The 25497-nt window shown below is 40.2% G+C and overlaps 2 protein-coding genes across 4 annotated transcripts in view; one reads left to right on the forward strand and one right to left on the reverse strand.

Annotated features, from left to right (window-relative positions):
* The window catches only part of LOC124143387 (shootin-1-like), a 53076-nt gene extending 40956 nt beyond the window's left edge, over positions 1-12120 (reverse strand). For 2 of the 3 annotated variants that reach the window (XM_048392068.1, XM_048392067.1), the window contains exon 1: positions 11946-12120. In XM_048392068.1, the coding sequence (XP_048248025.1) occupies positions 11946-12039 (94 nt within the window). In that variant the 5' untranslated portion in view covers positions 12040-12120. The remainder of the gene's footprint in view (positions 1-11945) is intronic. The other variant, XM_048392066.1, reaches the window with a different exon arrangement.
* A 3287-nt stretch (positions 12121-15407) lies between these two features.
* Positions 15408-20069, forward strand: LOC124143416 (nuclear polyadenylated RNA-binding protein 3-like). The gene is made up of 3 exons (XM_046512390.2): positions 15408-15578; positions 18009-18064; positions 18955-20069. The coding sequence occupies exons 1-3, from the start codon at positions 15445-15447 to the stop codon at positions 19470-19472; spliced, it is 708 nt and encodes a 235-aa protein (XP_046368346.2). The 5' UTR covers positions 15408-15444; the 3' UTR covers positions 19473-20069.
* Positions 20070-25497: the final 5428 nt, after the last annotated feature.

Genomic DNA, 25497 nt, shown 5'->3' on the forward strand with positions numbered 1-25497 from the left:
TTCATTCATTACACACTTGATGAAGGGCAAGTAATAGCCTTGGAATGTCATTACAAACAATAAAGAGGTTCTTATCCAAGTTTCATGTCTTCAAACTCTTTCTTTCTTTTGTATTTATATATTTATTTTTCTAATCCATGAAAGATAGATCTGTTGATTGGTACTTAAATTGTTATGGAATTAAGGGAGGTAACTCTAATACTTTTCTGATACAAAGTAAAAGACTAAAAATTACATGCATCAGTACCAACAGGTCTATTTAACAAAGGTATATTTTATAGAAAAAGGAATAGTAAAGACCAATTTGTAGTAGCATTCATTATCAGTATGTATCATCTCATGACATATGTCAAAACTGTCAAAATCTGGCCTGGTATTGATGACAAATGTTGATGCAGTCAAGGTGAGGTGAAATGGGGTTTAACATCGCATCCAAGATTATTGCACTTATATAGCGACGTGCATGCACGTATATGTGTGTGTGTGTGTGGCTGCTTGTACTAGTCCGGACTGATGCCGATTTATAGTGCTAGCTCACTGAGATACCATGCCGCAGCTTAACATGAATATCCCACTCAGACTCAGTATACTGACACCGAGCAGACCAGTCTTTGTTTTAGTCCCTTAATGCCGAGCGCCAGACAGGGTAACAACAAGTACCATCTTTTAACGTTTTTGGTATGACACGGTCGGGGATTGAACCCCAGACCTTCCGCTCTCCGGGCAGACGCTCTACCACAAGACTAGGGAGGTGGTCCTGATGCAGTCAAACACTATTGTGTCCAAGTTGAAGTGACCTAATTAAATACTCCAAGTTATCTGAGGTTCAACATAACCGAAAATGATGAATAAAGAAGGAATATGCAGTGACCATGCATGCTTTAACTTCAAGACAACCATAGGTTCGACACATCAGAGTTCAACAAAATGGTGCTTGACCGTATATTGACATGTTATCAATATTTAGCCATCAGGTCACAGATAATGCCATGTGTCAGTTGTTGGATAAACTGTTCCTCCCCTGTTCCATAATACCTCAACTCTCCAACAACCCACTAAAATATTCCAGTCCTCATCACCCTCCAAATGCTCAGTCCTTAAACCGACCAACCTTTTTGTATCACGGTCGAAAATGCCATTGCAGCAGAAAAGCAATTTGTTTAGAAGTAAACCTCAATTTACCATCTATGCAGTAGATGTTAAATTCAAACTCTACATGGTCGAACATGATATTCATTGTCTAACTTGAAAATCAGAATCTTCATGCGCTTCAGGATTTTGGTGGTAGATGGTTTGTGATGTCAGCAAACCGCACTCACATAAATATTTTCATTAGAATGACAAGACGGCTCGCGTAAAAATATGACAAAATAAATAACCATTACATATATACGAATGAACATGAAAAATCACATAAAAGTAATATTATCGATTCGTGTTAATGTTCATATTTCAGTTGTCATCATATATATAAAAATCTAACATAAACGGTTTAAGAGTATCTTATTTTTTTACATTCCTTGGGGAGCTAACAGGGCCCGATAAAATTGGTTTTGCTTACACTTAAAATTTCGCCTTGTTGCGCCCCTGCAGAACAACAAACTCAACATTGAATTCTTTTATTTCAGCAGAAGTTATTTCTACTACAATATTTTCAGGACTTAATCAGTTAATCTGCTAGATTTACCTGTGGTACGTCAGCGGATTGACCAAACAAACATAAATAATAGATGGTAATCAAAAAACAATATGTCAGCATTATCAGGTGTGATAAAAAAATCAAACTTATCATCCACTTGGTAAAATCAAGGAAGTGGCTTTATGTAATCCTGAAACACTTCAGGCAAGCCTCTATCAGCATAACTGACTACTTAAGTATGTATTGTTCAACTTCAATAACGTTGAAGGATAAATTATTTTAGGATTTTTTTGTATCTAATAATTGATATGATCAAACAGACTTTCTAACACACTAACAGGGAAGGTTATAACATTTGTGAAGTTTTGAGTTAGCAGATCCTTAAAATAAAACTGTCTGATACCCTGGGAAGTCTATGTAAGTCTATAGGATGTTCACGTAAATATATCTGTGTATATTGTTCCAGTTGCCTCTTGTTTCACTTGGCTAAGTTTCCGAAACATGACAAGAGGACAGGAAGTTAGGTCAATGAACTCTAAAATTGTTCACTCTCTTGTTCTCTACATATATATACGTCCTGCCTGACACAATGACTACTTCAGTAACAGGAGGAAGGTTTCTGTCTCAGATCTGGTTATTGCCTCTGACTTGATACAACAGCCACCCTTCATAAGGATAAGAATTTATGGATGAACAACTTCTTTATTACAGTTAAGAGCGACATTTCGGTGTAGGTTCTAACACCGTTATCAAGCAAGAGAAATTCTTATCCTTACTTAGTACTCCAACTTCTAAATGCCTATCAAAGAAGTTAGGCAATAAACACTAACAGGCAAAGCAAGTACACATGTGTTGCTGAATGGTTGAGTTAGTGAGTGGTTTAGTGAGTGGTTGAGTGGTTGAGTTAGTGAGTGGTTTAGTGAGTGGTTGAGTAAGTGATTGTTAGTTGTTTAACGCCGCACTCAGCAATATTCCAGCTATATGCTATATGACGGCGATCTGTAAATAATCAAGTCTGGACCAGACAATCCAGTGATTGATATCATGAGCACCAATCCACGTAATTGGGATCGATGACATGCATCAACCAAGTCAGCCAGCCTGACCACCCGATCCTATCAGTCGCCTCTTACGACAAGCATAGTCACCTTTTACGGCAAGCATGGGTTGCTGAAGACCTATTCTACCCCGGATCTTCATTGACTTAGGCTAGTATGCAAAGTGACTTAAGAAGGTTTGAGTAGCTTAATGAACACAGATACATTCAGGAACACATGAGCTGGGTTTATGCCTCCTTCAGCAATATTCCAGGAATTGTATGGAATCCCATATGTTTCAGGACCAACGCTTTAACCAACCCAAAAAATCCCTGATTGACAAGAAAGACAATACTAAGAAATAAATTTACTAGCTAGCATATAATCTGTTGTGAGTGAATTAATTTATTAAGTTGAGAGCCCTGTCAGAGAGTTATATATAGTTTGGGCTGTTTCGGTAACCACAAAAACAAGTGGCATGAAACTAGCCAATCGATCAACATGAAGTAAAATAATACTGCTCAGTGTGAATAATCCACGCAATTGGGATCGATGACATGCATGAACAAAGTCAGCGAGCCTGACAACCCGATCCCATTAGTCGCCTTTTACGACAAGCATAGTCTCCTTTTACAGCAAGCATGGGTTGCTGATGACCTATTCTACCCCAGATCTTCACAGGTAGAGTAAGTGATTGAGTGAGAGTGGTTCAGTGAAGAAGTGGTTGAGTGATTGGTTGAGTGGTTGAGTGAGTGGTTGAATGAGTGGTTGAGTGTGTGGTTGAGTGTGTGGTTGAGTGGTTAAGTGAGTGGTTGATTGGTTGATTGGTTGAGTGAGTGGTTGAGTGGTTGAGTGATTGGTTGAGTGAGTGAGTGGTTGAGTGGTTGAGTGGTTGAGTGAGTGAGTGAGTGAGTGAGTGAGTGAGTGAGAGTGTTTATATTTTCATTGTGTTATTACATTCATTTCCCAATGAAACATTTGAAACAGCCGCCTTCTCCCAGACATATATGTTCCGGTTCGTTACAGAACTTTGTATTGATCCTAGTCTCCTTTTATTGGCTACTGACTTTGTGGGCGTGTCAACTTTTGTGCATGAATTAAACAATCACCTGATGTGCAACTGTCCTTGGTAACACATGTATTCCCTGTTGAATTTAATTATAAGAATTGACTGTGTATTTTTCAGTCCATTGAGGTATGAATAAAATAACAGATGTGCAAAGTTTTGTAAGAATTTGCTATGAAGAAAATATAATCTGGAATGTTTATTTTTTGCCACCTGCCAACCAGAAATTGCACCAAGAAATAAAAACAAACATGACATACTATTTTGCTTACATCTGATTCAGTGTGCGAGAGCTCCACTGCCACAAAAAAAAATTACCTTCACTTTTTAGCAATATGGGCTCTTTGGCCATATGTTCCTGAAACCAGGCCAATCATTTTTGTAAGTTGCTTATTTTGTTTTCAAATCATTCTTGAAGTTGGCGCCAATTGCAAACTAAACCACTTTCACATGGTACTGTAACTTGCCATTATTCCCTACACATTAATCAGTGTCAGACAGTATGTTGAACACTTGCCCCTACACACACCCTGAAGAGCCACCGTGGAATGACTGAGTCAGTATGTAGAACACTTGCCCCTACACACACCCCTGAAGAGCCACCATGGAATGACTGAGTCAGGTGGAACACTTGCCCCTACACACACCCCTGAAGAGCCAGCATGGAATGACTGAGTCAGTATGTGGAACACTTGCCCCTACACACACCCCTGAAGAGCCAGCATGGAATGACTGAGTCAGTATGTAGAACACTTGCCCCTACACACACCCCTGAAGAGCCAGCATGGAATGACTGAGTCAGTATGTAGAACACTTGCCCCTACACACACCCCTGAAGAGCCAGCATGGAATGACTGAGTCAGTATGTAGAACACTTGCCCCTACACACACCCCTGAAGAGCCAGCATGGAATGACTGAGTCAGTATGTAGAACACTTGCCCCTACACACACCCCTGAAGAGCCAGCATGGAATGACTGAGTCAGTATGTTGAACACTTGCCCCTACACACACCCCTGAAGAGCCAGCATGGAAAGACTGAGTCAGTATGTAGAACACTTCCCCCTACACACACCCCTGAAGAGCCTCCATGGAATGACTGAGTCAGTATGTAGAACACTTGCCCCTACACACACCCCTGAAGAGCCTCCATGGAATGACTGAGTCAGTATGTTGAACACTTGCCCCTACACACACCCCTGAAGAGCCAGCATAGAATGACTGAGTCAGTATGTAGAACACTTGCCCCTACACACACCCCTGAAGAGCCAGCATTGAAAGACTGAGTCAGTATGTTGAACACTTGCCCCTACACACACCCCTGAAGAGCCAGCATGGAAAGACTGAGTCAGTATGTAGAACACTTCCCCCTACACACACCCCTGAAGAGCCTCCATGGAATGACTGAGTCAGTATGTAGAACACTTCCCCCTACACACACCCCTTAAGAGCCTCCATGGAATGACTGAGTCAGTATGTAGAACACTTCCCCCTACACACACCCCTGAAGAGCCAGGATGGAAAGAGTGGGGATGACACATGCTTTATGAAACCTGTACAAGTTGACCCTATAGAATAAAGAAGGGGTTGACTGACCTACATCTCTGTCTAACACAAACAACATGATGAAAAGGTCTTTGTGTTATCCTGACACATTTTACATCAGTAATGACCCTTGTTTGTTTTATTTTTCGCATTTCACCTTGCAACATGTGTGTATCTGGTGTACAGAAATGTAAGACATGAGTTGTTACCCTATGCATGACTTATAGACAGATATAGTCTTGTTTCTTGTGACTTTTTTTCAAAAGTTTTCAAAGTTTAAACATATATTGAAGTGAACCTGATTCTAATATACCATAGGACCTCTTCTACCATGCCCCCTGCAGCATGAAGTCTGAAGATGTGGGCCGAGGTCATGTTGACCCCGACTGTGTTTTCCTGCAACTATGACACACAAAATATGGCAAGACATGGGCAAGGCGAAACCAGTCCAAAAACAAATTCAAGTTGAAAAAGTCCTTTAGAAAGAGTCATAAAAATAAAATTTAAAAAATAAATAAATAAATTTTGAAAAATAAATAAATAAATATTTAATAAAACAAAAATGATTAAATTAAATAAATAATAAATTTAAATAAAATAAGATAAAATAAAATAAGATAAAATAAAATAAAATAAAATAAAATAAAATAAAATAAAATAAATATGCAGGTGGGAAATGAGACAGGAACATTATTTTAACAAGCCTATCATCACACTTATCTGTAATTTTGAGGAAGAAAACCTTTATAAAGCGGTAACTTGATAAGCCATTTTTGGCAGCGAACCATGTTGAGATTTCCCCTATGATTAAAGCCTGATACGTATATTGACACATGGCAGGGGTAATATTTGCATTCGGTCTTTACTGTCATATCTCCACTACATTCCGAGAGATAGCATGTGCAATGTTCTTCAAAATGCGAAAGATGACACGGGAGTCATGAAATTACTGCTTATAGCTAAACAATGTCTACCAGGAATGTTTGGGGGTTATATAACCCTCTCGCTCCCACATACATCCTTATAATAAGACATTGCTCTGCTCCAAAGGTCAAGTGGTCCTTTTCGTACTGCATTTGTCTAAAGCAATATTTTTAACAATAAATTCTGTAGCTGACAAGTCGAGAGTTAAAAGGTCTTTGTTCAATAATCTTCCCCGTTCAGTATTCTTCCCCGATCAACACCTGTATAAATTTTGTCTTTACCCTCTTATCAAAAGTCAATGATGTTTGTCTTCACAAGCAGCTGGGTTGAAGTCCATAAGCATGGCTATATCCCGCTGTGCATGACAATCTTAAATGTAGCAACGCAATGATCTTTGAGGCCCTAATATCTTCAAAGCTGTGGGAAGTTGGGAACCTAGAATTGCAGGTGTCTAAATAATAAGGCCTCTTTTTTTAATTATTTGGTTTAAAAAAAATTATTCTTAAATCTATCCAACAATGTCAAAATGAAAACAATTCACAAAATGTTTTTTTCAAAGTGGTGTTGTTACAGTCATTTGAATAAAAAAACAAAACAGAAAATGATAGAAAGTATGTTCTGGGAATGACATGTCAATGGTAAAATTAGAAGTAAAAACATTAAAATAAATATAAAAAACAAAAATCATTGTATTCAATATTTATATAAGTTTTCGTTCAACACTCTGTAAACCTATAAGTTAAATACAATTTAATACATGAAACATGTATCCTTTTGCAGAATCAAACCCAAGACACAATACACTTAGTTGAAGACAAAAGCAAGCAAGACAAGGACCTTTTATTTCTTTATTTATAAAGCATTCTACCATGAATTTGAAAAACGATTTTGATTGGTCAAACAGAGGTATCAAATCATAATTACCACCTCTGATTGAAACAGTCTAATTGACAGCCACATCATCGTGGAAGCTGACATTATTAAAAGTACTTCTTTGTCAGTCATTGTCTGGAGGCATTTATAAATAATAATATTACAGTTATTTGTTACAAAATGGAGGTTTGCAGATACTACAATATTCAATGTATGCATGGCAATACATTTTGGATAGAAAACAACTGAAGAGAATTTATTTCAAGTTTAAGGGACCACAGCGACCTTGAAATTTGGAGCTTTTCTACAGCCAACTGTGATGTCACATTTTCTGCATCACAAGGGGCAGTGTGATGTCACAATAGGGTCATGCGCTGTAGAACTAAACCTTGTACGGCTTGTGTGGTTGCTGTTAATAACGGTGAGTTGTGCAATCTTCTGATTGCTTCACACACAATTTTGCCGAAATTAATTAAAACAATATTAAAGGGAATTTTGAATGCATTCAATGAAATAAGTTACAAACATAAGTCCAGATATACAATGAACACTTTTTTTATAACCAGACAATGGTATTTCTGGTGTTACATGCTCAAGGTAGTGTCTTAGCTTTGGGGGAAAAAAAGATCAAAACTCATTGTGGTGTGTATAATGCGCACCCCCTTCTACACAGCTGTGTTTTTTGGAAAAAAAGTGCACACTATACTCAAGAAAATATGATAAACATATAATAAACAGTCTGTTGTTTTTTAGGAAAGTGCTCTACTCAGTGCTAATAAGCTGTGCTAATTGTTGTTTGATTGGATAAAGGTAAGGTTTGATAAGATAAGTGTGTGTATCATTCCACTGGGGATTGGGTTGGGGGAGTCGCATTGATATTGAGTCACATTTTTGGCTAGGGTCAGCAGTCGTATTAATTTCGCGACACTTTAATTTCCAGATTTACAGTATCTTGGTTAACACCAAAGAGTTTGCTGTTAATTTTGTCATGGTAGAATGGAGACAACACCGACTGTGTTTTCAATGTAGAGCAGGGTTACACAGCATGTTTATCTCCTAAAAAAACCACAATGTCTGAGAAGAGCCTGACTCCGACTCAGCTGACTGCATATCAGTTACATAAATACACTTACCGTATTCGACGCAATAAGCGCCCAGGGTGCTCTCAAAATTAGAAATGAGGGGCTCTTGGTGAAATTTTGGTGAAAAAAAATCAGTTGAAAGATAGTTAATTTTGTGGTTTATGCTAACAGCCTGAAATGATACAACAGAAAAGTCTGTGTGTATTATACCATGTATACACGACAGATATATTTTCAAGAATTTAATTGCCCATAATGAAGGGTACATATAACACACGAGTGCGTATTATACGCAAAAAAATAAGTCTTGTGTATATTGATCAATTGGAAGGGGTGCTAATTGGGATTAATGCCATGGGTGCTTATTAGTGCAGGGCGCTTATGACGTCGAATATGGTAACAACCTTCCACGGCTCTGTTCCACAAAGCAATTTAGTGCAAAGATGTTCGTAACTCCCATACTTTAACATAGGCTTACGACAGTCGTAGCGCTAAGATCGCTTTGTGGAACGGGTCCTGTTTGGTATATTTTGTAACCACCTGTTGATAAGATAATGATTTTATTTGTATATTTACACCAAACAGGAAATGATAACTTAGATGACATTTTTGGTCAAATTTCTGTTTATGGATTGCACCAGCTGAATCCCCAAAAGCACTATAACAACATACATTGTCTCTCAGACTTGTATGTCTTATGTCAATGTGCACCGTCACATTGCACTGACAGAATAATGTCCTGTCCTGTATCTCCACCACCCCCACCTGGGTAGAATAGGTCTTATGCAACCCATGCTTGCCGTTAAAGGCAACTGTACTTGTCATAAGAAGCGACTAACGGGATCAGGCGGTCAGGCTCGCTGACTTGGTTGATGCATGTCATCGATCCCAATTGCGTGGATCGATGTCCATGATGTAAATCACTGGATTGTCTGGTCCATACTCGATTGTTTACAGACCACAGTCATATAGCTGGATTATTGCTGAATACGGCGTAAAACAACAAACCAAACCAAAAACAATATCTTTCGGTATGCCGCGGTTGGAAATCTTAACTTCCGCTCTACTAGACCACAGAGTCAGTCAAACAAACATTGACAAAGTGGGAACATATTAGAAAATAACATAACTTTATATTCGTTTTGTTTTATTTGTTTGTTTGTTGTTTAACGCCGCTCTCAGCAATATTGTCGTAAGAGGTGACTAAAGGGATTGGGTGGTCAGGTTCGCTGACTTGGTTGATGCATGTCATCGATCCCAATTGTGTGGATCGATGCTGATGATATTAATCACTGGATTGTCTGGTCCAGACTCGATCATTTACAGACTGCTGTCATATATGTAGCTGGAATATTGCCATGATTGCTGAGTGTGGCGTTAATCAACAAGCAAACCAACCAACCAACCACTAATATAACATTCATATTTAACCAGAATAAGAAATTATAATTAATAAATAACATGCATATTTCACCAGTTGGTGAATCACATGTCATCTAAAAATCTGTTATTTCAGAGTTGCTTTGGAAACACGAGAGGATGCAGGAGAAATACAAACATTACAAAATGTTGTTGAGTTGATTTCAGGTCATACAAAGAGAGCTTTAAAAAAAAAATTATTTTAAGAATCTACCAAAGGAATGTAGCTGGTGTTAATTGAAACAAAATTAATAATAATCAAAGCCGGACACTTTAGTTTTCATTTTCCCTGTTGAAAAATGAGCTCAAAAACAGAAATATGGTCCTTGTTTTCATTTCTGTTTAAAGTTGCCTAATCATAAACTTGTCAAACTTAATTTGAAACTTACATTGTTTCACTTCCATACGCATGACCACTGGATTGATTGTCTATGGTTTTATGCTGCTTTTAGCGATATTCAAGCTACATCACGGCAGGGGACACAAGAAATGGGCTTCCTACATTTACCGCAAAAAATCAAACTAGGGCCTTCGGCTTCCCTATCCCCCGTTGACAATTGGAAGAGGATGCACTTATCTTTTAAAGGGTATACAGGGGTATACGATAAAATTATTTTTCTCTATATAAAATGACTGTCTTAATTTTATGCATGACATTAAAACTTCCCCCAGTGCACACCCTTCTTATAAACCTGTACACATGGCTTTTCAGGTCTTACATTCATTTTGCTTGGTTTACGGACACACCGACCTTAAAAATAAAAAAATTCAGAAAAATATAAACTCAGAATGACAAAATCTTTCTATACAGCTGATGATAAAGATCCCTGTGACAAAAAAAATTATCTGAGGTATTTTTTATGTGACTAAAACGATAAATTTTCATTTATTTTTTCAACACCTTACTGATCTAACTCGAAATTTAAGATTGTTAACAAAAATTCTATATACAATACATTTTAACTTTTTAATTTTTCTTTACCTAACAACTTATTTTTACACTTTCAAAATGTGTGAACCAAAGAAAAAGCATGTCTGGCCTCATAACAAGCCCGAAGACATCGGCATACGTTTGAGAGCTTTTCTGACTGTCAATATGAATTACAATGCAATAAATACCTGCAGTGATATAACTACGTACTCTGATTTGATATGATGTCATAATGTTTAGACAAGCATCGTAAAAAAAATTCCCCAAACTAACTAAATATCTGTCAAGGAAGACAATAAAAAGACCCAAATTAGAACTGAATGGTGCATTTGTCAGAATATCTGCTATTTTGTTTTTGAAATAAATAACATCATTTTGTGTCGATTTTGTTTGTTTTAGGCTCAAATGGCCATATCTAGCTACAGAATTACCTCTCTAGACAAAAGCATCTCTACAAGCTTAACTGAAAACAAAAATAACTAAATATGTATATTCATGGAAAATACATTGTTTAATACATCCAGGAGATAATTAATAAAACATGCAAATACCAACTGGTAGACATTAGACCTTTTTAAATTATTTTGTTGTTGATAAAAATGTTTTTACCAGCTCCTCCCTATTAACAATAAAATAAAATGAATAAATAAAAAATTGGAATAATTTTTTAATTTATTTTATGGTTACAATAATGATATTTGAGGGAGTTACATGACAACAATCTTCTTTGGCAAGCATTTTTTGTTGCTCTTCTAGAGGTCATGAAAAATAAAGAGAGAGTGAGTGAGTGAGTGAGTGAGTGAGTGAGGTTTGATGCTGCTTTTAGCATTATTGCTGCAATATCACGGAGAGACACCAGAAATAAATTCACACTTTCTATCAACATAGGGAATCGAACCTGGGTCTTCGGAATGACAACCAATGGCCTTAACAAGTGAGCTACCCAACCATCCCTTTAGGTCCCAAAAAGGCAAAATGTACTCGGCCTCTGGAAAACCCCATCAATATCTCTTTACATGGGTTTCCGTAGCGTAAGATAAGCTACATGCGATAGAGCAACGAACACCCACAGGTTTCACAAGTGCTTCCTCTTCGCATATATATACATCAACCAACCACGTCATAAAGCCCCCGATGACAATTCATCCTGAATACTTCCCGTTGTTCTCGTTATAACGAGGTGGCGGGTACGCACACCAGAATGGGCTGTCCGATAACATGTTATCAACATACCGGTAAGCGTCGTCACCTAACACTGTATGCGTACACATACATGTAGTGTACACTAAAGACCATATACCACGCATATTGTCTCTGATTTCAAACAGATGTATCTCGAAACCTACTGTCACTCAACCGTGACGTATATACACGCCTCACAGGTAGCTTGAACCTGGCCCAGTGACAGTGACAACCGTTAACGTGCTCACCTCTGTGACAGTACGACGTCAGCAACTTCAGCGTCTCCTCCGACTGTTTATATTTCTGTTTCCAGTCCACATCGGCGTCTGAACGCTGCTCCATGTCGCGATGCACCCTGATACAGACCTGCACTAGGCTATCCGTCAGTTTGTTTCGCGGTGACCTCACAATGAAACCAGCTTGATATACTTCCTAGTTGTTAGCCAATCAGAGAGCAGTTAACTTTGACCTATGGAGTATACCTATGACAACAATCCGTCCCGATAAAGCAGGTGCGTGATGGGTGATTGACATGCGGACGATGACACTCCAAACCAGCCAAATCATCCCGCGGTGATATTGCTGGAATATTGCTAAAAGCGGCGTAAAAAACATACTCATTCATTAAAAACATGTAAGTAGACTATTATAATACAAACCAGACAGATAAAAATAAAACATATATTGACACCACTATTATAAGAAGAAAATTGTTTTACTCAAATACCCAAAAAGTACACGACCTAAATCAGTCAATCTTAAAGACAATTTATCATGTCATATTAAAGAAAAAGATATCGTCCTTACATTTCAGACTATGCTTTTCGTAAGAGGCGACTAAAGGGATCGGGTGGTCAGGCTTACTGACTTTGTTGATGCATGTCATCGATCCCAATTGCGTTGATCGATGCCCATGATATTAATCACTGGATTGTCTGGTCCAGACTCGATTATTTACAGACCGCCGTCATATACTTGGAATATTGCTGAGTGCGGCGTTAAACAACAAACAAACAAACAACCTTACATTTCACATAGAATATAATTAATGTGTGAGAGCCAGTGTAGATCTGCGTCTATTTATTGACTGATATACCTCTCTTTTTTACAAATGCAGGGACCAAAGTATTACACATACACTTTACAAGTTAACATTCATAATGAAAATATCTATTTCTAACAACATTCAGGCGCCAATTACAATTAAATGTAAATATTTTCCACCTGTAATACGAATAGGGAACCTGATTGTCAAGCCACTGACACATTACGTGTCTATTATCCGTATGGTCTCAAATAACCATTTTATACAAGTTTATTAAATAAACACATTCAAAAACAGTTTATTGCACACTGCTTTTAATATTTTGCTAAAACTTTCAAAGCGCGATTTCAAAACTCCCTCGCACGAATGGCAAGGCCCCAATAGTGAAGGTTTTGAATCATCGGGGAAGTGTCATGGGGTGTCGAACACGCAGCCTTCCATTCGTGACCAACTCGTGTTATTCCGGGACAAGCTTCTTGCAGGTTACGGAAAGGGGCGAGTGCTGACGAATGGCAGCCTTCGTGTCGTAGCCCATTGAGTTGTACCACCAGGCGACAGAGACGCTGATAAATCACAATGATCTTTGGAATTTCTTTTTCAAGAACCGTACGCCAGGAACAGATATCTACGCCGGTGTCTTAATGTTCGTGGAAAGTATGTTTTAAAGATAAAAATGTTGGTAAATGTTGTTTTAACTTTCTTTTTTCGGTTTATAAGTTAGATAAAACACTTCCTCCCGGATTTCAATGATATTTAAAACTTTTATCCCGGATGCGGATTTAAGTATCATAAAAATACTCGGATGTGCTTTATCCTACACGATAATGAGTTGATATGATTCACAAAATGTTATACGAAATCACAGACATGTTTCACGAGGACGTATTTATGAGAGTTAACCTTGTCAAGAACAAAGGCATTACATCACTGAAGATTAATAATTCCTAAGAAATATTTTATGTCCGCTTCAGTTACGTCGGCCTTGACACAAAATGTCACATTCAGAGTAATAAAATGTGGATGTTTGCTCGCCCTGAGTTAAGTTTTTGTAACTTTTGTTTTTTGTTTGTGTTTTTTGTTTAACGCCGCACTCGGCAATATTCCAGCTATGTGACGGCAGTCTGTGTAAATAATCGAGTCTGCACCAGACAGTCCAGTGATTGATGTCATGAGCATCGATCCATGCAATTGGGATCGATGACATGCATCAACCAAGTCAGCGAGCTTGACCACCCGATCCCGTTAGTCGCCTCTTACGACAAGCATAGTCACCTTTTATGGCAAGCATGTGTTGCTGAAGACCTGTTTTACCCCCGATCTTCATATTGTTACTTATACCCAGACTTCAACCGCAGACAGTAAAGGCCCATACATTTGTAAAGAATGGGTATCACATTTCGACTTACGGACACATTAGAGCCATAAACATCTGATAAATGATACACGATTGTGGAATATTTCTTCTAAAAAATACCACAACCCGTTTCCCGTTAAGAATGAAAAGAATATTTGCATCTCGCAGGTGCATTGTGGGCACTGAGCTTTCTCTGTAGTCCGACTACATCACAATCTCGAATTGTTTGATATGCATTTCTTAGAAGCTGACGGATGACACAAAAACCATACAAATATGGACGTCGACTTCTGTAATGGTGCCAGTTTGGTATAGATCCAGACTTTTTAAAACTTGTTTTGCCAATCCACCGACTTACGAAAATTAAAATGTAAAAAAAAGCAAAATGAAAAGCAGTTAATAAATATCTTTTTAAAAGCTTCTTTACCGTGGCTATCAAAATGAATAAATTATTTAACATACTAGAATTAAAACCCCAAACCTTTTTACTTATTTCTTCTACCTAGTTAATATATTTTGGAGAAAAACAACAACATATTTCTGAAACTGGAATTTTAATTTTTATTATTTTGTCACCTGCCGACCTGAAGTGTGGGTTCGATCCCCGGCCGCGTCATACCAAAAGACGTTAAAAGATAGTACTTGTTGTTACCCTGTCTGGCGCTCGGCATTAATGGGCTAAAACAAGGACTGGTCGGCTCGGAGTCAGTATACTGTGTCTGAGTGGGGTATTCATGTTAAACTGCGGCATGGTATCTCAGTGTGCTAGCAATATAAATCGGCATCAGTCCGGACAAGTACAAGCAGCCACACACACACACACGTACATGCACGTCGCTATATAAATGCAATAATCTTGGACGCGACGTTAAACCCAATTTCACCTTACCTCACCACCTTATGAAGTAAAACATATTTCAACATGGAATTTGGCGTGTGAGACTGTGGTTCTCCTCCAGGAAAAAAATCCCTTACATAAATAAATTGTCATGCAGCTCCTTGTCGCAGATGTAGTAGCATATCCATATGATTATACAACACAGTATGTACCGAAAGGATTGCATTAGGCAAGTCTGTTCTATTCAAAATTCCGGTCACGTGAAATGCAAATTTGCCTGTGGCGATGTTGTTTTGTGAAGTCACCACTGCGCCGGAGTGTGTTCTCGTGTTATTCCGGAACAAGCCGAATAGGTTACGGAAAGGGGCGAGTGGTGACGAATGTTCTCTGAATGTCACAAATTGAATGTAGATGACGTCATAATCACGGTGACATCACAGTCACGTCACGTGATAGTGAAGTAATAACAATCACTCCGGAGAGTCATTCCTCTTCGATAAAGCGACAAAGATGGGTTGGCTTCCTCGTCTCGCCACCGCAGCCGCGACCGGATCCACGACCTTTCTGAAGTTGTGCCGTTCAGGAGACATCAAGACCATCATGGACGTTGATAGCCACACAGTGCGTTTGTCCGTAGGTTCAAGGTATGGTTTAGTGATTGCTTGATTTTGTTAATGCTATCTATTTGCATATATTATCAGAGTATCTAGAATTCTCCTACATTCACATCGACCCGTGAAGGTCCGGGGTGGAATTGGTCTTCAGCAACCCATGCTTGCCGTAAAGGGGGACTATGCTTGTCGTAGGAGGCGACTAACGGGATTGGGTGGTGAGGCTCGCTGACTTGGTTGATGCATGTCATCGATCCCAACAGCGTGGATCGATGCTCGTGATATTAATCACTGGATTGTCTGGTCCAGACTCGATTATTTACAGACCGCGGTCATATAGCTGGGGGGCTGTCGGGCAGCCTAGTGGTTAAAGCGTTCGCTCGTCACACCGAAGACCCGGGTTCGATCCCGACATTGGTACAATGTGTGAAGCCCATTTCTGCCGTGATATTGCTGGAATATTGCTAAAAGCGGCGTAAAACCAAACTCACTCACTCATATAGCTGGAATACTGCTGAGTGCAGCGTTAAGCAACAAACCAACCAACATGCACATGAGACAACGTCAACTGCTCAACCCGTCACGAGCATGTTTACGAACATGAGTTGATATTCGGATATTAATGATGAAGACTTTGCCCTTAGAATAAACACATTCAGTTCACGCAACAAATCATATACGTAATTAGTAAGCTCTCTAAACGAACTATCCCACAGAATAGATAGATCACAGCTAATGAAGAGAGACATTGAATAAATTTACCCGTGGCAGACCTGTGAGTGAGTGAGTTGGGTTTAACGCCGCTTTTAACAGTATTCCAGTCATATCGCGGCATGTCAGCTTAATGTGGGAGGAAAGCCCGAAGTGATGCAGTTTTCAGACATTTACCGCTTCGGTGAAACCCACGAGCACGGGTATGGTGCTGACAAACCTAGGCCTAGAAACATAATCTGGGCGAACAGGCATTCGAACCCACAACAGTGAGGTTTCTGGCGTGGCCAAGGGACGCAACTCTGCACAGCGAATCGCGGCGCCTTAGACGACTGAGCTACCCAGGCCCCAGGCAGACCTGTGATTGAAGATCCGGGTTGGACTTGATCTTTAGTGACCTATGCTTGCCGTAAGAGACCACTAACGGGGTCGGGTTGATGCATGTCATCGTATCCCAATTGCGTGGATCGATGTTCATATAGTCAAATGTCCACACGATTGTCTGGTCCAGACTCGATTATTCATAGACCGCCGTCATATAGCTGGAATATTGCTGAGAGCAGTGTTAAATAAGAAACAAACAAACATTTGCCAGTGCCAGGAAGGGTTAAACGTTTAGGGCATGGTTTCTTTTCCTGGCATGGTTGGATTACATGTCTATGGAACTGATTTTCCTCCAGCTGTGGTTCCAGACACATCCACATCAATTCAAAGACCATAGACATCAGTGCAGAGTGATTATGATTGTGATTGTGAAGTTCGGCTTGTGTGGTCCGACATATACGATTATTCTTTAATTGATCGTATAAGTGAGTGAGTGAGTGTGTTTGGTTTTACGCCGCTTTTAGCAATATTCCAGCAACGGGCTTCACACATTGTACCCATGTCGGGAATCGAACCCGGGCCTTCGGCGTGACGAGCGAACGCTTTAACCACTAGGCTATCCGACCGCCCCTGATCGTATAAGAACAGACGGGTTAATATAATTCAATCGCGCGTTCGGCTATTTCCATTACGCCGGGAATGCCTGCGCCCTCTGTTGGCAGATTGAACTGAATTATATAAAATCACTTTTAAAAATATAACTGGACACGTGAGACCGGACAGCCAGACATTTCGAACACTTGCAAGCAAATAATGACGTCAAAGCGCCGGTATCGTTAAACCAAGTAAAGGGGCGGTTGGGTAGCCTACTGGTTATAGCGTTCGTTCGTCACACCCAAGACCCGGGTTCGTTTGCCCACATGTGTGAAGAACATTTGTTGTGTTTCCCGACGTTATAATGATAAAATCGGCGTGAAAAATATACAGTAGTGAGTTTGATTTTACGCCGCTTTTAGAAATATTCAAGCAATATCAAGGCGGGGGACATCAGAAATGGGCCACACATTGTACCCATGTCGGGGATCGAACCCGGATATTCAGCGTGACGGGCAAACGCTTTAACCACTAGGCTACCCGACCGCCCCAAAAAACATACAGTAACTAAACCAAGTAAAATATGTATACAGTAAACTACAGTAAACTGTTATAACGAACTCAAAGGGACCGCTAATTTTAGTTCGTTATAACCGTAGTTCGTTATAAGCATATAAACAGCATAACGACAGCAAATAGTCGGGACAAAAAAGTAAGTTCGTTATATCCGTCAGTTCGTTATAAGCGTGTTCGTTATAAACGTAGTTTACTGTACTTCTAACACCAACCTGCTTGGTTGAACCAGTGTACAATCTTATCTGTTTCATATTTCAGGTCGACAATGGACATTTCTACTGCTTTCGTCGAATTGGCAAGAAACGCAAAGGAAGGTGATATATTATGTTTCATCAATACGTATACAAACAGACTTATATATATATATTTAACCTTGTAAAAACAACTACTGTGGTCCTATTAAGGGACAAAGAAATACGCTACTTCCAGTGCAGAAGGGGCGGTCGGGTAGCCTAGTGGTTAAAGCGTTCGCTCGTCACGCCGAAGACCCAGGTTCGATTCCCGACATGGGTACAATGTGTGAAGCCCATTTCTGGTGTCCCCCGCCGTGATATTGCTGGAATATTGCTAAAAGCGGCGTAAAACCATACTCACACACTCACTCCAGCGCAGACTGATGCGCTGCGGGTACAGAAAATATTGGTGTATGTATATATTGCTCTTCCCGAGTTAAGGGAGTGAACTGACTTGCTGAACTAGGATGGAGTTATGGAGTTATAGTTTGGCTGAACTAACGTGTCCATGCACTGTCCAATCAAAATCGCGTAACGAAATCTACATCCGGTTCGTAAACTGCTGTGCAGACTTCGATCGATTGCATGATTTGCAAAGCATGTGTACCAACAACTTAGCGTCTTTTTCCAAATCCTTTCATGTTTTTAATCAAGTAATTTGATGCACTTCCTGAAGTAACACGCTATTGTATTTGAAGCAAATGTAAGTGACATGAGAGGTGAAATCTGATTGGGCAATAGGAGGGGCACAGAAGGGACATACCTCGTAATAACCACTGGTGGCACTACGACCGACCTCAGAAATTATGGCCTAGTTCTGCAAGGGTGGAAACTGGACTTTTACAGTCAGTTAACTCCCTTGCCTTGGGAAGATGAAATTCTAGAAAATAGAAGTAAACAACCAACTCCTCTGGTCCTGTAAAGATACAAAGAGTGCAAAGTTGAATGACCTTGAAATTCGCTTCTTCCAGAGCTGAAGGATGCCATGGTACAGAAGATGTTGGTGTGTGCCGGTGTTGCTGCTGTTGGGGGCATCTCCTATCTGGCCTGGAGGAAGTGTGGCAAGTCTATCACCAGGTGGCTCTTGCAGAACAAGGGCGATGTTCAGGAGAATCACGGACAGGAGAATCTCATTGATGGAGCAGAGAACCAGAATGGCGATATCTATCATCATGATGTTCGCGATGAAGACAGTGAATACTCTGATGATGATGATGATGATGATGACGAAGATGGTGATGGTGAAGATGATGATGATGATGATGATGATGATGATGATGATGATGATGATGACGATGAAGAGTCTGATGAAGAAAGGGACAATGACTACCCTGACCTTGAGACCTATGTGTACGGTTCCTGGGGGAAGGGGGACGCAGCCACGATGTTCTCTGACGAGGAGATTGACGTCCCAGCTGTGCCGGCGTCCGAGAGAAGAGTACAGAGATCTCGCAAGAGGCTCGTCCGTGTCGGGAGAATGCGAGACTAAGCGTTCGAGGGCTTCGCAGTGAGGCAAGGGCTGCGTGTGCGTGCGTGGAGAAGAGTGTTTGTGTGGCGTGGATATGTGTCAGGTGTGTGTGGTGTAAAAAGCGTATGCTTCCGGAATCGTGGAATGATGCCTTATGGGTAGCAAGATATGTGATCAAAATGGACCCAATATGGCTTCAGCGAACTACCCTCGATATGGACATGAACTAAGTACAGTTGTCGGCCGGACTAGAGTGTGTGAGTGTGTTTTACTCCACTTTTAACAATATCCCAGTTATATCACGGCGTGTCAGCTTAATGTGGGAGGAAAGCCCGAAGTGATGCAGGTTTTAGACGTTTACCACTTCGGTGAAACCCACGAGCACGGGTATGGCCTGAGACGTCTGGGCCCCCCGTGCCCCCCAGGGAGACTAGAAGAAGAGAGGGTTGAGATCCGAGTACAATATCAGTATTTACTGGAAGGGCTCACACACACCCTCTAAATACCACTGAGCAGCAAATACAAATATGCAGTGCATGGTGTATGGATACGAAATGCACCTGCATAACAGTTATGATCATTTTCTCCTTTTGTGAATAAAAAAAGTAATGCCTCTAATAATTTCTTTTCCATAATAACTACCACTGCTCAAACAACGTATTAATAAGCGTTTGTGTTGTTTAAGCGATCCCGTTAGTTGCCTCTTACGACAAGCATAGTCGCCTTTTACGGCAAGCATGGGTTGTTGAAGACCAGCATCGTTGAACGACGAGGAAGAACCTTCGGATACCAACGTCAATTCTTTTTTATCACGTCACATCCAATTCGTTTTTTTAATTGTTGGAATGCTCCCCTCCGAAAAGTCAAATATTCTCTTTGCCATTTAGCATTTTATGTGAGTTGCCAAGCAACCGCTACAGGATCGAACAATGCTCAGCAAAGGTAAAACGTTTTGTAAATCAAAATCAGCGACATTCAATCAGTCGATGCAATATTAAACATCGGTCATGTGACAATAGGTTTAACAAAAGTGTTAATGACGTCATATTTAAACAAAATAATACACATCCTCACGTTTACCATCTAGGAATAAATTAATGATAGTGTAACCATATATAGTATACGCACGTTTCTGGGATATTACTTTAAAAGTGAAAATAAATAAACAACGCTCAGGTGCAGTGTGGACAGAGTGTTCCCATTATCTAGTCACAACACGTAAGTCATTGACTAATTCTTGTTGTTAGGATGTAAATATTGTTATTGTGTGAAGATAAATGCACCAATGAACTAGTTTGCAGACGAAACACCTGCAATGTATTCGGGTGACTGTGGCTCGGCACTGATTACACTTCTGTTGAACAAATACATCACTAAGTTGAATGATGTTATATTTAACTAATCACCCCACCCCCCACCTCTCTCTCTCTCTCTCTCTCTCTCTCTCTCTCTCTCTCTCTCTCTCTCTCTCTCTCTCTCTCTCTCTCTCTCTCTCTCATATATTTATATATTTACCCTATCTATCTCTCATATTTTCCCTATGTCTCTCTTCTCTCACTCTCCTCTCGCGTGACGTGGGGCGGTCGGGTAGCCTAGTGGTTAAAGCGTTCGCTCGTCACGCCGAAGACCCGGGTTCGATTCCCGACATGGGTACAATGTGTGAAACCAATTTCTGGTGTCCCCGCCTTGATATTGCTGGAATATTGCTTAAAGCGGTGTAAAACCATACTCACTCACTCACTCACTCACTGACGTGGTCTTACCGCACGATAATGAATGTATGGGCATTTCATTCTTCTCAACATTTAATCATCTCAACGATAAACTGTTTGCTCAGTTGATAATGACACAAAGTGAGTTGGTTAAAACATGAATCAGTCAAGTGTCTTAGACATCACACTTATTTGGCTGATAGACCTGCTTACAAACAAAACACCGCTTCCAGTGCCGGAAGTGAACAAGAAAACATGAAATAAGCTTATACATATATTTTTTAAAAACCCATTATGTGCAAATGTAAAGACGCAAAGATTTATCGTGTCTGAAAATTAAAGAAGCGTTTCCTGTACTTCATTGTGTAAGGGCGATGGGGTAGCCTAGTGGTTAAAGCGTTCGCTGGTCACTCCCAGTGCCTGGGTTCGACTCCCCGCAAGGGTACAATGTGTGAAGCCTATTTCTGGTGTCCCCCTGCTGTAATATTGCTTAAAGCGGCGTAACACTACATTCACTATACTTGTGTATCGTGCTTAGACCCATGACGCCCACCCATGATTCCCCCTTGAAGACACTCCCGTTGTCTTTTGATCATTTCTTCCTTCCTTGAAGGCGCCCCCGTTATCTTATATCATTCCTTCCTTGAAAACACTCCTGTTGTCTTTCTATCATTCCTTCCTTGAAAACACTCCTGTTGTCTTTCTATCATTCCTCCCTTGAAGACACTCCCATTGTCTTTCTATCATTCCTTTCTTCCTTGAAGACACACCCGTTGTGTATCATTCCTTCATTGGAGACTCTCCCATTGTCTTTCTATCATTCCTTCCCTTGAAGACACACCGGTTGTGTATCATTCCTCCCTTGAAGACACTCCCATTGTCTTTCTATCATTCCTTCCCTTGAAGACACACCCGTTGTGCATCATTCCTCCCTTGAAGACACCCCCGTTGTCTTTCTATCATTCCCTCCTTCCTTGAAGGCACTCCCATTGTCTTTCTATCATTCCTCCCTTGAAGACACCCCCGTTGTCTTTCTATCATCCCTCCCTTGAAGACACTCCCATTGTCTTTCTATCATTCCTCCCTTGAAGACACTCCCATTGTCTTTCTATCATTCCTTCCTTGAAGACACACCCGTTGTGTAACTATCATTTCTTCCTTCCTTGAAGACACTCCCATTGTATTTCTATCATTCCTCCCTTGAAGACACTCCCATTGTCTTTCTATCATTCCTCCCTTGAAGACACCCCCATTGTCTTTCTATCATTCCTCCCTTGAAGACACCCCCGTTGTCTTTCTATCATTCCTCCCTTGGAGACACCCCCGTTGTCTTTCTATCATTCCTCCCTTTGAGACACCCCCGTTGTCTTTCTATCATTCCTCCCTTGGAGACACCCCCGTTGTCTTTCTATCATTCCTCCCTTTGAGACACCCCCGTTGTCTTTCTATCATTCCTCCCTTGGAGACACCCCCGTTGTCTTTCTATCATTCCTCCCTTGGAGACACCCCCGTTGTCTTTCTATCATTCCTCCCTTTGAGACACCCCCGTTGTCTTTCTATCATTCCTCCCTTTGAGACACCCCCGTTGTCTTTCTATCATTCCTCCCTTGGAGACACCCCCGTTGTCTTTCTATCGTTCCTCCCTTGGAGACACCCCCGTTGTCTTTCTATCATTCCTCCCTTGAAGACACCCCCATTGACTTTCTATCATTCCTCCCTTGGAGACACTCCCGTTGTCTTTCTATCATTCCTCCCTTGAAGACACCCCCATTGTCTTTCTATCATTCCTCCCTTGGAGACACTCCCATTGTCTTTCTATCATTCCTCCCTTGAAGACACCCCCATTGACTTTCTATCATTCCTCCCTTGGAGACACTCCCGTTGTCTTTCTATCATTCCTCCCTTGGAGACACTCCCGTTGTCTTTCTGTCATTCCTCCCTTGAAGACACCCCCATTGACTTTCTATCATTCCTCCCTTGAAGACACCCCCGTTGTCTTTCTATCATTCCTCCCTTGGAGACACCCCCGTTGTCTTTCTATCATTCCTCCCTTTGAGACACCCCCGTTGTCTTTCTATCATTCCTCCCTTGGAGACACCCCCGTTGTCTTTCTATCATTCCTCCCTTGGAGACACCCCCGTTGTCTTTCTATCATTCCTCCCTTGGAGACACCCCCGTTGTCTTTCTATCATTCCTCCCTTGGAGACACCCCCGTTGTCTTTCTATCATTCCTCCCTTGAAGACACCCCCATTGTCTTTCTATCATTCCTCCCTTGGAGACACTCCCATTGTCTTTCTATCATTCCTCCCTTGGAGACACTCCCGTTGTCTTTCTGTCATTCCTCCCTTGAAGACACCCCCGTTGTCTTTCTATCATTCCTCCCTTGGAGACACCCCCGTTGTCTTTCTATCATTCCTCCCTTGGAGACACCCCCGTTGTCTTTCTATCATTCCTCCCTTGAAGACACCCCCATTGTCTTTCTATCATTCCTCCCTTGGAGACACTCCCATTGTCTTTCTATCATTCCTCCCTTGGAGACACTCCCGTTGTCTTTCTGTCATTCCTCCCTTTAAGACACCCCCGTTGTCTTTCTATCATTGATTTCATCCTCGACCGTACAATAGTTGTAATAGTATTGGTTTTCGAACGCATGAATGGTAGATAGTCTTCATATTGCGTGAATATGACATCACGCCACTGTCAGCAAATATTCCAGCAATATCGTATTGTACCTCAAACACAGGATTACACTTTAATTTGTACCCTGGGAACATAAACCCAGGTCCTCTGAGAGACAATCGAAGCTTTAAACACTAGGCTCTTTCACCTGGCGATCTTGACAACATACAGTTCAATAATCTTTTTTTGCTTACATGTTACCATCCAGTGATAGAGATATAAATACGATGTTTAGTAAATGAATGGGAAAAAAGTAACTATAAATGCATACAAAATGCTTGTAAAATATGCATGAAAGATAAAAAAACACCTCTGATATAAATTATTGCACATAGGATGCTTGTTAATGAGACACCTGCAGGCACGCAGTCTTCCATACAACCACATGTTTAATTATGAACAAATAAGCGCAAATTGTACATAAATATAGGTAAGGGGTATATCTATAATTTAAATTCAAACACATCTACTTCAGTTCGGTACAAAATAATTATCCCAGTTCATAATCTCTCTCAGAAAATGTTCCAAAAACAAAGTTGCTTTGCATTTTACACTCAAAACCGGGAAGGAAGCGGCGTAGAAAGGTAACAAAAACTGAAACGTTAATTTCAATTATATAACAATGTGGTATTAACTGCTGTGCTAACTTTATAAATAAATAAAAGCATATGAATAAACTCAGATCTCCATCTTAATTATAGACACACATGTTTGATGGCGGCTAACAATATACAAAGAAGAACATGGTTATTTCATGGTGATATATTTGATACGGGTGTCTTAGTTTGATAACGTTTGTAATGTTTTAGTCAAATCCGATTTTCAAGGGTATACTTTCTTTATTTCAAATAAATCAATTGAAAAAGGTTTAAACGTTTTGTCATAATATATATTTTAATATTCCACAAGAAATGTCCAGACTTTCTCATGTATCGCCATTAAAGGCAAGCGGAAAGTCGAAATGAAATTAAAACGAACAAATGTTTAGTTCACCCTCTGGTCTCTTGTGATGAGAATATCTTTAGCTACTGTTGTCATTTTGAGCCTGTTAACACCTGATAAAAATATGTGTATTTCTCACAAAGTCAGCGCTCTTAAAAGAAAACTTTGCGAACTTTCATCGAGAAGTTTCCCGCCCTATCACACATTTAGCTAGCATGATGTCTGTCCAGTGATTTTAGATGGCCCGTGAACTGACCATTCGAGTGCCTGACAAAGTCTCACGCGCTATCTGGGTACACGCAGTTGTTGACTTGCGTCGGCGAAGTTTCCGTAAACAAATAGGAAATTCATGTTTTCCTCAAATTGTAAAATAAACCTCTGAACTTTTAAGTTTAATTTGTGGAGCACTGGCTCGTACGAACGTGCACTAAGCAGTATTATTCACTTGTGACCGAAGACCGCTCTTTTCTTGCGTTTGTTTCACGTGCCGAATTTGAAAATAGTGAAGGTGACGGGTGCGCGAAGACAACACCGAGGCCCTTTTAAGGTTGTCAATATTTTAGAAGTTTTCAACGTAACTTAATCCAGTTAACAAAATGAATATTTCTTCAAAATTCTGTTTTTCAACAAACTTAAAATATATTATGCTCATGTTAATTTCCAGAGACTATTATCGCAGACATTGGAATTATTAAGGAAGTGTTGTGATAAT

Source organism: Haliotis rufescens, unplaced genomic scaffold (assembly GCF_023055435.1).
Source record: "Haliotis rufescens isolate VD_foot unplaced genomic scaffold, xgHalRufe1.0.p SCAF_108, whole genome shotgun sequence".
NCBI classification, from domain to species: Eukaryota; Metazoa; Mollusca; class Gastropoda; order Lepetellida; family Haliotidae; genus Haliotis; species Haliotis rufescens.

Bases quoted from the DNA above. Each gene is read 5' to 3' on its own strand.
- LOC124143416 (XM_046512390.2), top strand. From the start codon at position 15,445: ATGGGTTGGCTTCCTCGTCTCGCCACCGCAGCCGCGACCGGATCCACG. The intron at 15,579-18,008 runs GTATGGTTTAGT...TTCATATTTCAG, and splicing joins CGTTTGTCCGTAGGTTCAAG to GTCGACAATGGACATTTCTA. The intron at 18,065-18,954 runs GTGATATATTAT...CGCTTCTTCCAG, and splicing joins GGCAAGAAACGCAAAGGAAG to AGCTGAAGGATGCCATGGTA.